Genomic DNA, 15,367 nt, shown 5'->3' with positions numbered 1-15,367 from the left:
CTAGGCCTTCAGAGTTGCTCATTGCATTGTGCTGTGACACCCCTAGGCATGCATGCCATGGTTTAAGGATTGATGGACTTAAACATGAGGGGCTCAGGGCACAAGATTAGATATACATTGGACAGGTGGTAGGCCCAGGAAGGCCTGTGGCCAGAGGTGGGTAACTGCAGCCCACCGGTGCTGGCTCAGCTGTGTTTCCCGCAGCCCCCCTGCACACTCCACAAACCCAGTCCTCTCCTGGTCCTCCCTGCAGTAAACCCTGTTTATCTCCATCCCATCACTTGTTCTTGCTACTGACCCCCATCGCTTGCCTTTCTGTCTCTTCACACCCCTCTCACCAGCTCTTCCATGTGCTTCTCTGACCGCTCTGCCACACACTGGTCCCTCCTCTGAAATCCTGTGACGTCTGTGGGCCATCACACTCCTTTTCTGTGCTAGAGGAGCACCCTGAGAGGGCCCCATGTCCATCTCTCACATCTGTTTGTGAAACTGCACAGAGCCCTGGCCTCTGCTGGCAACTCCTATCGTGCTGGGAACTGCCCTGTCTTTGAGTCCATCATGGGGTCCTATGTCCTTTGTGTACTTGAACTTCATTTTTAGCATAAGCCAATAAAAAAAAAAATCACTGTAGGTGCCTCTGAACAATTACCTGGTAACATGTTGGTGGCCAGTGAGCTAAGGAGGCAGTGCCAGGATTGACTCACGCTGGTTTAAAATAGTTGGTTAAAAACAGGTGCCCTAGAGTCTTTACTAAGGTCATTTAAGTCTCTGGGAATCAGTTGTGGTTATTGAATTGTCAGGGTTCTGAATTTGGTGGTAGAGCTATGGTAGGTAAAGTTCAGAGATGCAATTTCATGAATTGAAGTTGTTTGATATTTTCAGGCCATTTGGTTTTATCTTGACTTAGCTCTTTAGAGTTTAAAACTTTTGTTGTGATTTGTTTCACTGTGATTTCTTTACATATCAGGTACACTCAAAGTATTGAGAATTGTATGGTTTTCCTTTGCATCTGTCTGCCCTTTGAGGAGCTCACAGTGAGGGTGGAGGGATCACTCCTCGGTTTCCTGTGAAGCAGGGGAGCAACCTGCAGGTGATCAGTTGAGAACTTTGACTTCCTGACGGTGGCAGGTGCCAGTTTGTGGCTATCACTGCTTCCCAGAAAAGTGTGGGATCTGGTGGGGACAGGATGCACTCCCTGGGAGTGGAGTGAGAATGATGTGAGAGCATGGGAGTGGGCAGCCATCATGAGCCCATGGATTCTTGGCCGCTCAGAGAGAGGACTCCCTCAGGTCCAGAAGTGCATCTTGGGAAAGTGCATCTTGCTGCACGTACAAGATAGTGGCCTCAGCCCAGTGTGTGAGTAGCAGAGAACGTGGCCTTTGTTCAGCCAGGGAAGCTACACGAGAACCTAAGACCATCTTGGATTTTTCTGGGAATATTAGCTGTTATCTGAATTACTCATTTTTTAATAAAGATTTTATTTATTTATGAGAGACTCAGAGAGAGAGAGAGAGAGAGAGAGAGGCAGAGACACAGGCAGAGTTCTGGAGAAACAGGCTCCGTGGAGGGAGCCTGATGTATGACTCGATCCCAGGACTCCAGTATTAAAACCCTGGGCCGAAGGCAGGCACTAAACTGCTGAACAACCCAGGGATCCCCTGAATTACTCATTTTTAAAAAAAAGATTTTATTTATTTATGAGAGAGAGGGAGCAGGGTGAGGAGCAGAGGGAGAGGGACAAGCTGACTTTATGCTGACCTGAGCCGAAATCCAGTGTCGGATAGTTAAGCGACTGAACCACCCAGGTGCCCCCCCAAAAGTACTCATTTAAAATGACTTCTTTTCCTTTGTGTTTTTGTGCGTCAATCTAGCACCCTGAATAACCCTGCTGACCAGATGGACGTGATCGGAGTAGGTGGCATTGACTTTGAGGACAACATCGCCCGCTTTTCCTCAAGGGGAATGACTACTTGGGTAGGCTTTACTAGTGGGATGTACCACACAGAAGTGTGTGTGTACAACCTGTGGGTGTATTTATAGGTGCACATGTGGAAAAGCAGCTGGGGAGGTAGCCAGGGCTGTGGGTGCTCCCCTGGCCACAACAGTGAGTCATCTGGCCCCTTGGATGTCTGCTGTTTCATGGTGGTGCATTGGGTAGGGGCTGGTTCTGAGTGGTGCTTCCTGCTTCCCACTTTGTAACTGACTTCTGAGCAATGCACCTTTTAGGGTGGTTGGATTTATGCCCGCTTGTTCTGACTGGTTGGAAGGGGAGCAGTCCTTTCTCATTGCTAGGTCAGATGATTTTTCTAGCCTTAGGAAGCTGGAGAGGCCAGTGAGAACAACTTACTATCAGCTCTGCTGCCCTGGAAATAACTCTGTTTAGCTGGGCAAAATTGAAATAATTTTAGCAAGTTAATCAGTTCAGCTCCTTGGGGTTTAATTGTGCCTCTGGGGATCCTCCTTTACTCCCAGAGCAGAGTTGGATGTACAGGTGGCTGCTCCCATGGGCAGGGCTGGGTACTCCTACCTGCCTCTCCTGATGCTGTCACTGGTTGTGTCCTTGGCCTGCACCAAGGCCTTGTGTCATACCAGCATTTTGAGAAATGTTCCTGACTGGTCTGCAGAGCTGCCTCAGAAGGCACCTTCAGTCAGTGCCCCACGTGAATCTGGATCCAACGTCTAGTTATGTTTGAGTGCCAGAAAAGGTTTTGTTCACTTCATGTTGGTGGTTGCTGCACTTTTTTACAGCATATAAGATCTCGTGATTCTCATTTTGCCTCAATTTCCAGGAAATTTAAGAGAGTATTCAGTTAAAATTTTGTTACTCGTGCAGTTATTATCATTTTGAGTGCTTTCTTTCCCTTCTAGTAGTTTCATGCTGTCATGTACTCCTTTCGTTTTAAACATGTTTATTTAATTTTTAATTGTAACTTTGTTATTTTTAACATATTTCTAATTTTTAGATTAATTTCTATTTCTAGTCTTGCAGAATTTAAAACATTCACTTTCAGTTGCTTTGTGGCATTACTATTATACTAGTAACTATAAAGCACATCTAAAACAATTTCACTTTCTCCATTGCCGATTAAGATTGTGTTGTATCACAGTGAATTTAAGATAAAACCAGTATGTTCCTAAGCTTATATTACATGGAACTAACCATATTCACTCCTAACTGCATGTAGCTGTGTGCCGGTGGTGTGCTGTGGTAGAAACCAAGCTACTTTCATTTGTAGGAACTACCAGGAGGTTATGGCCGTGTGAAACCCGATATCGTCACCTATGGTGCTGGAGTGAGAGGCTCTGGTGTGAAAGGGGGCTGCCGGGCCTTGTCGGGGACCAGTGTGGCTTCTCCTGTGGTTGCTGGCGCTGTCACCTTGTTGGTAAGGTGAGTGCTGCTCAGCAGAGAGGCTGTGGTCCAGCAGACCAGGAGCTGAGTCTGGCTTGTCACCAAGCAGGTTTGTGAGTTTAGGAGCATGCCATGAACATTGCTCCCTCTATCTCTCCGTCTCCATGCTGTTCTGTGTAGGGGATTCATGTGAGGTGATGGCTGCCTGAACACACTGTAAAGTTTGACTTGTAGGGACGCCTGGGTGGCTAAGCAGTTGAGCATCTGCCTTTGGCTCAGGGCGTGATCCTGGGGTCCGGGATCGAGTCCCACATCGAGCTCCTTGCAGGGAGCCTGCTTCTTCCTCTGCCTGTGTCTCTGTCTACGACTCTCTCATGAATAAGTAAATAAAAATTAAAAAAAAAAAAAAAGTCTGACTGTAAAGCACTGTGTGAGGACACAGTCTGCCCTGTGTTTGTTTTTGTTCTGGTTTGTTTTTATTACTTTTTAAAAAATATATATCTATTTATTTGAGAGAGTTGGGGGAGAGGCAGAGGAAGAGGGAGATTCCTAAGCAGGCTTCACATTCAGGCAGAACCCGATGCAGGGCTCCATCTCACAACCCTGAGATCATGATCTGAGCCAAAATTAAGAGGTAGATGCCTAACCGACTGAGCCACCAAGGCACCTCTTAAAGACTTATCTTTAAGAATGGTTTTAGGTTCATAGTAATACTGAGGAAGGTACAGGGTTCCCCATGGACCCTGTGCCTCCATTTTCTTGTTTTTAACATACCAATTTTGTGCTATAGTTGCACTTGTGATGTCTAAACAAGTGTGTGTATCAAGCAGGGCACAAAAAGTCAGTTATTTCCCTGCCATAGTCTTCATTTCCTTGGAGAGTCACCTTTCAGTGTGCTCTGTTACCTGAGGAGCTATCCAGCTAGGCAGCAGGACTGGCAGTTTCTCTGTATGACTTATTTATTCTCTTTTGTCTCATTGAATCCCTCATAGAGTTGGAACGGAGCTTAGTGATTGGCCCTTAAGTTTATTTTGATTTTAGCTTTGAATGCCTGGGATATATTGTTTTTAATTAGCATTCTTTGATAAAGGTAAATATCTATCTCTGTCCTCCTTTTCCCATCCTCTTAGAGTTCAGAGCAGTTTCTTGAAAATGTTGACACTGGCTAGGGTGATCTCTGGAGACAAACCCTGTCTTTTTTCTTGCACTTGTTTTCCTCACCGCATCTTCCATGCAGAGAGGAGAAGGGGAGGGAAGGCATGTGGATTTACCTGGCTGCATTCAGGCTTTTCACACTGGGTGGAGGAGCGCATTCCACTAGGGGCTCCTGCTGGCCACCTTGTTGTTTATGGGAATAGAGACCCTGACTCGTTCACCACCAGCCATGACTGTGGGCAGGGTTGAGGCCTCAGCTGCAATCCTGAGCTGGGCATACCTCTCCGTGTCAGGTGAGTGGGGAGTTGAGGAGGATTTCCTTTCCAGCAGCTGTCCGGGAAACCTTTCACTTTCCTTATCTTCCTGCAGCTGATGAAATGTGCCTATGGCAAGTCATCTCCCTGTAGCCTGGCAGCACTCCTAAGGATGCAGGACCTGGCCTTTGATCTGGCCTGTCCATGCAGCGGTTGGGGCTTGTGGCTGCCACTGAACTTTTATTGGCTCCCACTTTACCCCCTCTTAACTCTCCTTACACCAGATTTCTCATCTAGACCTAGTAGAAATCCCACCCACACTTCCAAGACCAGCCACCATCATAGATATTTGGGAACTGTGGAGAGTCCATTTTTCTTTTTTGCTTTCTGGATTTTGTCCCCTGCATTTGAAGGGTTAAAATTTACTTGTATTTATGATAAGTAGACATACAGAAATGTGCGTGCTAGGGCTGGTGTTCTCGAGCACTGATGGTGCCTGTGTCACTAAGTTCCTGGCCAGATCGAGCGGGCTGTGTGTTTGTCCAGGTGCGTTCTGATGATGCAGTGCTCAGGCTGGCCTCAGGTGCACTCTGTTCTGTCAGGCCATCCCCACCTGGGAGGTCGCACACCCTGGACTCCAGAACAGCAAAGGGAGGCAGAGGTGGGAGTCTTTACTTGGGTGCTGTGGTTCCTGCCGGCCCTCTGGGGAGGTCCTCTCCATGCTTTCTGCCACCAAGTGTTCTCACAGGTCCTCTGCTTCCTGTGGCCATCAGGCTTCCTTTCCCCTCAGGAGTCTGTCACTCTTAACCTGCTCTTGTCTCCTGCAGCCTCGGAGGTCATTTTAGTTGTTTAATTGGAAAAATACATGTTTCTGATAAACCTAGTATAAACAGGCAAAAGCTTCCTGAATCACTTGACACAAGCCAGTGGAAGGTTAAATAGTAGTCCCAAGACAGGGGCAGAAATGCCACATTATTCTCATCCTGCACGGGCTTCACCTGAGAAGCTCCCATTAGTTGCAACACCAGATGGAAGGTCCCAGGTCTGCACGGCCACAGGTTAAGGATGGTCTAATTTTCCTCTTCCTACTGAGAGAGAATGAGCAAATACATGGTTTTCTCTCCAGCACAGTCCAGAAGCGAGAACTGGTGAACCCAGCCAGCATGAAGCAGGCCCTCATTGCATCCGCCCGGAGGCTTCCTGGGGTCAATATGTTTGAGCAAGGCCATGGCAAGCTGGACCTTCTCAGGGCCTATCAGATTCTCAACAGCTACAAACCGCAGGCAAGGTTGGTATGCTTCTTTTGAATTGGCCTTTCTCTGTCCCTGGGCTCTGAGGGTATTCAGCCCTCTGTGCAAAATACTGGCCTCGGGGCAGGAACTGATCACTGATCCACACCACAGCAGACCCTCAGGGAAGGCTTCGTGCTGCTGCTTCGGTGAGGGCAAGGGCACCACCTGGCAGCGCTTGAACTGCTTTCTACTTCCTGATGTTCTGTTATTTGTAGTGCAAGTAGCTTAAAATACTGATTTGGTTTCTTTGCACTTTTTTTTAAAGGGACGTTTTAATTTTTTCATTTTTGTCTTTATTTTTTGAGGAAGAGAGCATGTGCAGTGCAAGCTGAGAGGGAGGTGCAGAATGGGAGGGAGAGGGACAAGCAGACTCCGTGCTGAGCAGAGAGCCAAGCCCTACATGGGGCTCTGTCCCAGGCCCCTGAGATCATGACCTGAGCTGAAATCTAGAGTCAGTCACTTAACCAGTTGAACCACCCAGGCACCCCAGAACTTTTTAAATAATCTTAGGTTTGCAGAAGTGGTGTAGCAGTTGTCACATACCCTTTACCCAGCTTACCCTGATGCTGGCACCTTCGCTAACAACGCGTCAACTCTTAAAACCAGCAAAGGAGCACTGACGCTGTACTGTGATGAATCCACAGACTTCGCTCACAGGCATCCAGTCCCTGGGATGCTGTGTCCATCCAGCCAGGATCAGGCCTGTGCTTGTTGCTCTCCCTTCCTGGTCCCTCCAGCATTTGGCGGCTCATCTGTCTTTTGCTGTCACTAATAACTCTGACTCCTTTGGGAGTACCGGTTATTAGTAAGTAGACTGTCCATGTGAGTTTATCTGCTGCTTTCTCATGATTAGTTTGAGATTATGTATTTTTGGTTAGAGCTTGTTTGCTTTCTAATCTGAAATTTTTATTGGAAATTACTAGATTTACAACAAAGTCGTAAATATTATGTAAGGACTGCATCTTAGGTAACGTGGTGCAAGCCTCAAAGCCTGGAAATTAATTAGTTAATTAATTAATCCGTTACCATGGACTAATAATCTCTCAACTATACTCAGATTTCACCCACTGTGTGTCCCATCCTTTTCTGGGGCCAGGATGCAATCAGCATCCTGCGATACTTGGGGTAGGCCTTTCTGCATGGTTTCCTCCCATGGGGACACTCCTTGGTTCCTGTTCCTCTCACTGTTGGTGGTGTCCGTTGGTATTGTGTGATTGAGGTGGTGCGTCAGTCAGCGCTCTCTGGGTGGCAGACACCAAGGTGGGAAGGATGTCCAGGAGATCAGCTGTGAGGAGAGGACCCAGGAAGGAGGATGGCATGGAGATAGGAGGAGTCCAAGGGCTACCACAGCCTAGGTCTGAGAGAGTGTCTGCTCTCGGGGAGCTCTTGAACCAGAGTGGCCTGTTCGAGGAGCCTGTGCCTCCGGGGGTCAGCCTGCCCTGGCTCCCCCCTGCACTCAGCCTTGGCTGGGAGCAGCAGCGGGAAGCCTACCCTGGCAGGAGCAGACACAGCAGAGGGTCCAGTCCATTGGCTGTGCTCCTGCGGCAAATCCGAGCAGCCGCACTCCTGCTTCCATAGGTGGTATTTGCTGTGTCCTCTGCTGTCCCTTGTGATTGCTGAGTGTTTCATGATCGTCTTGGAGATGATCCTGTTGCTCTTCTTTCTTTTCTTTTTCTTTTTTTAGTAAAGGTTTTATTTGAGATAACGAGAGAGAGCAACAGGCGGCAGGGAGGAGCAGAGGGAGAGGGAGGAGCAGGGAGCCTGACACAGGGCTTCATCCCAGGGCCCCAGGATCACAACCTGAGCCTAAAGCAGATGCTTAACTGACTGAGCCACTGAGGCACCCCAAGATGCCTCATAGGTGGGGTGAGGCACCCCAAGATGATCCTGTTTCTGACATCCTTTGCCTCATAGGTTCCAGCATCCATTGTTGGTTCTTACCTGAAACGATACTACTGTAGAGACTGCCTTGTGGTGATTGATTAGTTGGAATTCTGCTCCAAGGAAGAGCTATCCCTTTTTTCTCTCCTGTGTTTACTTATCCGTTTGTTAATATCAGTGTGGGCACATGGCTATTTATTTTACTCTGTAAATTGTAGCCCATTGATATCATTGTTGATTTTGTGGCTCAGATTGTCCCAGATTTGGCCCTCAGAGTCTCCTACTGGTTGGCTGCTATGTTATTTGCATCATGCCTCCCTTGTTTTTTTGAGCACTTCCTTGCTGTTTGTTTGGCAGCAGAGGATGATCACACATTTCCAGCCCCAGCCCTGGTCTTCATTCTTTCTCCATGCAGCCCCGGCTCTTCCATGTGTTTGGAACTCAGACTCACGGCGATGTGCTCCCTGCTGCTGTGCCCATGGCTTTGTAGACCCTTTCGGCAGTTGGCTGGGCAGTGTCTGTGTAGGCACGCCGTCTGCACCTGTGTGTGTCTGTTGCTATGGATGGGAGCGCATGAGTCTATCCCTCTGCTACTCCTTCCCGAGCTGCTGTTCTCTGCCCTGTCTTCCTTCCCTTTACGTGGAATGCACTTCTCCACCATGACATGCACAGAACATTTACCTGTTTGCTCAGTCCACGTCCCCTCGGAAAAAACATGCTGATTGGAGTGCAGGATCTGTGTATAATTCGTATCTTTGGCTTTAGAGCACATGGCCCTGCTGTGCCCCAGCTTTCCTCAGCTTACTCCCTTTCTTCCTTCCTTCTGCCTCCATCTCTTTCATCTCTTTCACTGCTCATTTTTGGTACAGCCAAGTTAGTTTATATTTCTTTGTGGATCCCCCCCAACACATGGTGGTTGATTTCCACTGGCTATGTGTTTGGTATGTGACACATTACCCTGGCTTTGCAGTCAGAAGTGCACAGGGGAGGCCCCCCATCCCTTCTGGCCCTGCTCCCTCTCCCTCAGTTTCTCCACCCCTGGTGGGTATCACAGTTTATCCTTCTTGTATTTCTTTTTGCACAAATGAGCAGATATACATGTATGTTCTTACATCCTTTTTCTTACATTAAGAATAGCATCACTGAAAATATTTTATTGCATTTTGCTCTTTTCACTTAATAGCATCCTGGAAATCACTCCCTATCAGTTCATGCAAATCTCTCTTCCTTCTCTTCATAGCAGCAGAGGGTGGATATGCGTTGTCTGTTCAACTACTTATTTGTATGTAGGCATTTAAATTCCTTACAACATATTGTTAATTATAACTATTGCAGTGCCAGTGTAATTTAGTTTCTTTGGAGGTGTGTCTTTAGGGGAGGTTCCTAGAGGTGATATTGCTGGGTCAAAATTACCAGCGTGGGAGGCTTTGTTAAGTCCCACCCTGCTCCCTTGCTCCCAGGCAGAAGGGTTGTGCCTGGCAGCGTACCTCAGCCCCACGCAAGTACGAGCCTGCTTCCCAGAGCCCCCGCCACAGGATGGCCTCCATACTTGTGACTGCACTGGCGGCCAGTCCGATGGGGGACACAGGGTATCTCACTGTTGCTTTCATTTGCATTTGTCTTGTTATGAGTAAAGTGGCGACACTTTGTGGTGAAGGGCTGTTTTTATACCTTTCTTGTGAAGCATCTGCTTACTACTTCTCATTTCTCTGTGGGGTTTTGTTCCTCAGTTTTTAAGAATTCTTTACAAATTAGGGTTACTGACCCTTTGTCAGCGACCCATTCTGCGGCTCTTTCTCTCTGTCTGTCAGTTGCCTTTTGGCTTTGTGTAATATGTTCGTTGTTGTTCAGTGTGTTTATTCAGTAGCCACTTTTGTTGGGCTCTTGTCATTGCCAGTCCTGGACTTTGAGTCACAGAAAGCTTTTCTCTGCTGGAAAGTACGGGAACTCACCTGTTTCCTTCTAATATGTGCTTGCTTTCTTTTATATACATGAGCCTCTCTGATCCATATGGAGTTTATTTTGGCCTATAGGTGGAAACATGAAATAACTATCTTTGCCACCAGAATGTGAGCTCCCTTTATAAAATGTTCATCTTTGCCCCAGCAATTTGAGGTGCTGTCTTGTGAGATTCTGGGTCCAGGGTAATTACTAGGGGGTGGTCATGTACTCATTCTCTACCAGTTGGGGCCTCCAGAGTTTGAGAATCATGGAAGCAAAGAGGCGTTTCATCGTGGCATGTACAAGCAGTCTAGGCAGGCCAGCCCGGTGCCCTCTGGGTGCAGGGAGTGTTGCAAAGCAAGTCCCCGGGTACCAGCCCAGGGTGGCCCTGCAAGCAGCCCTTCCCGGCTTAGGTCCCCTGCTGATGTGCTGCTGCAGCTATAGCACCTCATCCTCCTCTGATGTGCTGTGTTCTGACCCTGTGTTCTTTGTTTCAGTCTGAGTCCCAGCTACATAGATCTGACCGAGTGTCCCTACATGTGGCCATACTGCTCCCAGCCCATCTACTATGGAGGGATGCCGACAATTGTCAACGTCACGATCCTCAACGGCATGGGCGTCACAGGAAGAATTGTAGACAAGGTGACCCTGCTCTCTGGCTTGTGGTGAACATAGACATGGCCCACCCTTTGTGCCTTGTCTCTCTCTCCTGATGTTAGAGCAGGAGAAGTTTTCTCCTCCTGTCTGAGGTGCCAGGGTATTGGAAGCAGTGATTTGTTTTCTGCTGCGTCCTTTATGGATAAGCTCAGGAGAAATTAATGGAACCAATTTGCTACTCTCTGACTTTGACATCTTGAGTTGGGCTCCTAAATGGACTAATTAATTTTGATTTTTCATTTTATAATTTCTCACCCATAATTAAAGGCTTACATGTAATTATTGTATTCTTGAGTGAGTATGAATGGGCCTTCCAGTTGAAAAGGTGTGTTTCTGTTTTGAGGTTTTTAAAAATAATTTTAATTATTATAATTTCATATTTTATTATTATTTTATATTTTTTAAATAATACTTACTGTATAAGCATTATCATGATAGTAAAGGACAGAAAAAGAAAGCAGAAAAATGTATACTAATGCATACTGATGTAGCCACTGTATGTCGAGCCCTTATCTCCAGCCCGTAGTTATCATTGATCCCTTTGTGCTGGGCCCAACATCAGGCTTTGTCTTTCTCGGTTCATGTCATGTTCACTGTTACTCTCTGCACAGTCCCAGTGTACTTGCTGACAACTATGGAATATCACATTGGATTGTTAAATCATAATATGCTTACCTTTTTCTTTTTTTTTTTAACCCCAAACCACTTATTTTAGCCTTCAAGGAACAAAATGTTCTTTTCCAAGATAATTGTGATGAGCTTACAAAAACAGTACAGTTTTATATAACAAAACATTCACAAGTTAAAAGAGATTTCTAGTTTGTTGGCTTCATAAGGCAAAACAGAATCTAGTGCAAGTATAAGAAATCCATTCATAGTCAGGGCCCTATTCTCAGCAGTGTTAGAGTATTTCTGTTGAGCCAACTCTTATCTAATTGAGTGACTCTTCCTTCTGGTATGATTTGAAACAAAGTCATCGATCTCAGAAACTTGCCAACAATTTCCTTATCACTCTTCTTCATAGTATGAATTCTGGATGTTCTATCTGTCTGCAGGCACAGAGGCAGCAGCTGTGACCGGTCAGTGTAGTGTGAGCTGCCAGGGCTACATGGGAAGTGGCCCACATCCCCAAGGTTTGACAGCAGGGGTTTCCAACTGTAAACATTTAACTGAGTATCTTTGCATATGTGGTTTCCTTTTCTTCTAAATTAGGTTTTTTTGTTTTTGTTTTTTTAGATTTTATTTATTCATGACAGGCACAAACACACACACACACACACACACAGAGAGAGAGAGAGAGAGAGAGTCAGAGGGAGAAGCAGGCTCCATGCAGGGAGTCCCATGTGGTACTCGATCCTGGGACTCTGGGATCACGCCCTGGGCCAAAGGCGGCGCTAAACCACTGAGCCACCCGGGCTGCCCCTGAATTAGGTTTTTAACAAACTTCCTGGATTGGAATCCCGAGTCAGTGTGCGTGGACATTATTATGGCCTCAGGTACATGCTACTGAATTCTCTCCGAGAGGTAGTCCGCGCAGACTGTTGCTGTAGTTACTGCAAGCAGTATATGAGGGTGCTGGCTCCATTGCCTGCACAGGGTCGGACAGCCCTTTTTTTTTTTTTTTTTTTAATTCTGTGAAGTTTTTAAAAATTGAAATAAACTTCACATACCATAAAATGCAGCCTTTTAAATCAAGCGATTCAGGGACTCCTGGGTGGCTCAGCAGTTGAGCGTCTGCCTTAAGCTCAGGAAGGGATCCTGGGATCCGAGATTGAGTCCCACATTGGGCTCCTTGCAGGGAGCCTGCTTCTCCCTCTGCCTGTGTCTCTGCCTCTCTCTCTCTGTGTCTCTCATGAATAAATAAAATCTTTAAAATATCAATCAAGTGATTCAGTAGTTCCTACTATATTTATAAGTAGTGATTGTAGCTGTCACTGTTCTATAATTCCAGAATATTCTCCTCACCCCAAAAGGAAATCTTGTTAGCTGCCACACTCCATTCTCCCTCTTCATAGCCCCGGGCAGCTCCTGTCTCTGCATTTGCTTGTTGTGGACAGTCCATATACTTGGAGTCATAGACAGTATGGCCCTTCGAGACTGGCCTGTCATGCAGTGTGTCTTTACAGTTCATCTGTGTCAGAGCGCATCAGTGCTTAAGTTCTCCTTCAGGCTGAGTAATATTGCATTGTGTGGATGGGCCATGTCTGTGTATTCGTCACTTGGTGGACATTTTGTTTGTAGGTGGTTCATGTTTTAACCCAAACTTTAGAGGAGATGAAATGCGAGTCTTGCTTCATGAGCACTTCTCCAGTTATTTGGGAGGTGGCGCTCTCTGTCCCCTGATTATATCACCTCTTATGGTAGTAGCTCTTCATTCCTGTGACCCATTCTTCTGGAACTCAGGTTTTTCTCTGTCGACTTGAACATCTTTTTGTCCTAGAGAAGTTGACTGCTGTGTTTATGCAACAGTTTCTCCCAGATTAGTGTCTTTCTCTTTAATACTAGTGGTGGTGTAATTACCTGGTTATTTTTGGTTTTGTATAAGTTCCACACTATCCTCTGGTTGAGTTTTCATCTTTTGTAATTTCTATTTCAAAAACTAGAAACTTTCCTCTCCAGAGATAGGATAAAATCTGGACTTTATTTTCTAATGTTTCTTTTATGTTTGTAAGATACTTAATTTTCTCATCAGCGTTGAGTTCATTTGACACATGTCATAAGAGATAGATAAAAATTAGCTTTTTTGCTAACTGGTGGTCCCTGGAGCATTGATCACAAATCCCTTTCCTTCCTCACTGTTTATGATGCCATAGCCTACAAATGTTTGTCTTCTTTTTCAGAGTTTTTTTTTTAACATGCTGACTCACTTGGGGAGTAATTTGGTTTGAAATACTGATTCATTTTGTAGGAGCGAGTCTGTGTTTCTCCCAGATGCCTCCTCACATGCTCCCCTCTTCCTCTGGGTGTCTTCCGGAGACCTGCCTGCCTGGCCACTAGCTGCACAGTCTGAGTTTGAACAGTTAATCCGCACCATTTTAGTATTTTATTCCTTTGCATTACTGTGATTCTTGAAGCATACAAATAGATTTTGTTCTCAAATTGGAGAGTTTTCATTTCTTAATGCTATCAGATGAAAGCTCTTTGCTAAACCATGTGTCTTTTGTTTTTTGTTTTAAAAGGCTTCGGGAAAATTCTCTTTAAAATTGGAGGCTGTCTGGGAGATCCCTGGGTGGCTCAGCAGTTTAGCACCTGCCTTCGGCCTAAGGCGTGATCCTGGAGTCCTGGGATCTAGTCCCACACCGAGCTCCCTGCATGGAGCCTGCTTTTCCCTCTGCTTATGTCTCTGCCTCTCTCTTTCTCTGTCTCATAAATTAAATAAATAAAATCTTGAAAAAAAAAATGGAGGCTGTCCGAATTAGTGGTTTCTAGACTATTCTAGTGGATGATGTTCCAGACTTTACCTAGTCTGCTTTGGTTATAGGTTGCTTAGGATCTGAATATAAATTTCATTTTATGCTGTCTAATAGAGGAGTGATCTAAAACCAAGGCAGGTAAGGTAGCAAGTGAGCCTCTCACCAGAGCCTTTGTTTGTTTTTCTCCTGCAGCCTGACTGGCAGCCCTACTTACCACAGAATGGAGACAACATCGAAGTTGCTTTCTCTTACTCCTCCGTATTATGGCCTTGGTCAGGCTACCTGGCCATCTCCATCTCTGTCACCAAAAAGGCGGCTTCGTGGGAAGGTGTCGCACAGGGACACGTCACTGTCACTGTAGCTTCCCCAGCAGAGGTGGGAGTCAGTGCACACCAAGAAGTGGGGGGGTGGGTGCAGGCTGAGTGCCTGGGGTCTAGGATTTGAAGCCAGTTGATGGGTGTGGTGAGGCTTGCAGGCCTTGGTCAGTGCTTCCCGGGCCTGTGGAGCAGCTGGAGTGTCAGAGCCCACTCATCCCCATTCTGTTGCTGAGCAACAGCAGTTAGACTGTTTTGTGCCAGAGTTCAAGTTCAAAATGATTGCAGCAATATGGATTCTTTACTAGGGACTGTGCAGTTAAACCTGTGTGGCCTAGTAGCTTTTAGGAATAAGATGCCTTAAATTTTACAGCTTGAACAATTAAAGGAAGAACTTTAACAGAATGAATTGTGACATGTGAATATTTCTTCTTACATTTGTTTTAGGAATGCTTGTATTCAAATTATTTGTGTTAAATTGATATAGAAGTGATTTTTTTTAAAACCCAAAAGTCTGAAAGTTTCTTCTGAGCAATAGGGGCAGTTTAGATGTCTTTTATTTATTTCAGTCAAAAAACGGTGCAGAACAGACTTCAACCGTGAAGCTCCCAATTAAGGTGAAGATAATTCCTGCTCCTCCACGGAGCAAGAGAGTTCTCTGGGACCAGTACCACAACCTCCGCTACCCACCTGGTTACTTCCCCAGGGATAACCTGAGAATGAAGAATGACCCTTTGGACTGGTAAGCAGCCACCAGCCACCACGCTTGTCCCGCTGGTCCTCCCACAGCAGAACTGAGTGTCCCTGTCCCCTCAGGGAGCCCTACTTCTGCCACCGCTGAGCTCATCCTTGATTGCTCTCTTTCCTTATTTTTGTTGAGCCAGCAGACTTTTATCAGTCCTACCTTTACAACATGTCCCGAGTCCTGCACCAGTTGGCTGTAGCTGCCCCTGCTCCCTCCCCCTCCCCACGCAGCCCACTGTCCATGCTTGCCTGGATGGTGTCGCAGCCTCCTAGCCAGTCTAGCTGGTTCCCTAGAGTCCATTGTCCATGCAGCAGCCCTGGTAATCTGAAAGGGCAGGAACTTGAGCACACTTGGCCTAAAGCTCTC

General features: G+C 46.3%; 1 protein-coding gene across 3 annotated transcripts in view; it reads left to right on the top strand.

The window, feature by feature from the left end:
• Positions 1 to 15,367, top strand: part of MBTPS1 (membrane bound transcription factor peptidase, site 1) — a 53,075-nt gene that overhangs the window by 23,396 nt on the left and 14,312 nt on the right. For 2 of the 3 annotated variants that reach the window (XM_077891009.1, XM_077891010.1), the window contains exons 9-14: positions 1,872 to 1,974; positions 3,237 to 3,388; positions 5,885 to 6,046; positions 10,370 to 10,514; positions 14,135 to 14,317; positions 14,826 to 14,998. In XM_077891009.1, the coding sequence (XP_077747135.1) occupies positions 1,872 to 1,974; positions 3,237 to 3,388; positions 5,885 to 6,046; positions 10,370 to 10,514; positions 14,135 to 14,317; positions 14,826 to 14,998 (918 nt within the window). The remainder of the gene's footprint in view (positions 1 to 1,871; positions 1,975 to 3,236; positions 3,389 to 5,884; positions 6,047 to 10,369; positions 10,515 to 14,134; positions 14,318 to 14,825; positions 14,999 to 15,367) is intronic. The other variant, XM_077891011.1, reaches the window with a different exon arrangement.

The sequence above is a fragment of the Canis aureus genome, chromosome 3 (genome assembly GCF_053574225.1).
Source record: "Canis aureus isolate CA01 chromosome 3, VMU_Caureus_v.1.0, whole genome shotgun sequence".
Lineage (NCBI taxonomy): Eukaryota > Metazoa > Chordata > Mammalia > Carnivora > Canidae > Canis > Canis aureus.
Note: the sequence above shows the minus strand (reverse complement) of the source record. Positions and strands in the feature narration are given on the sequence as shown.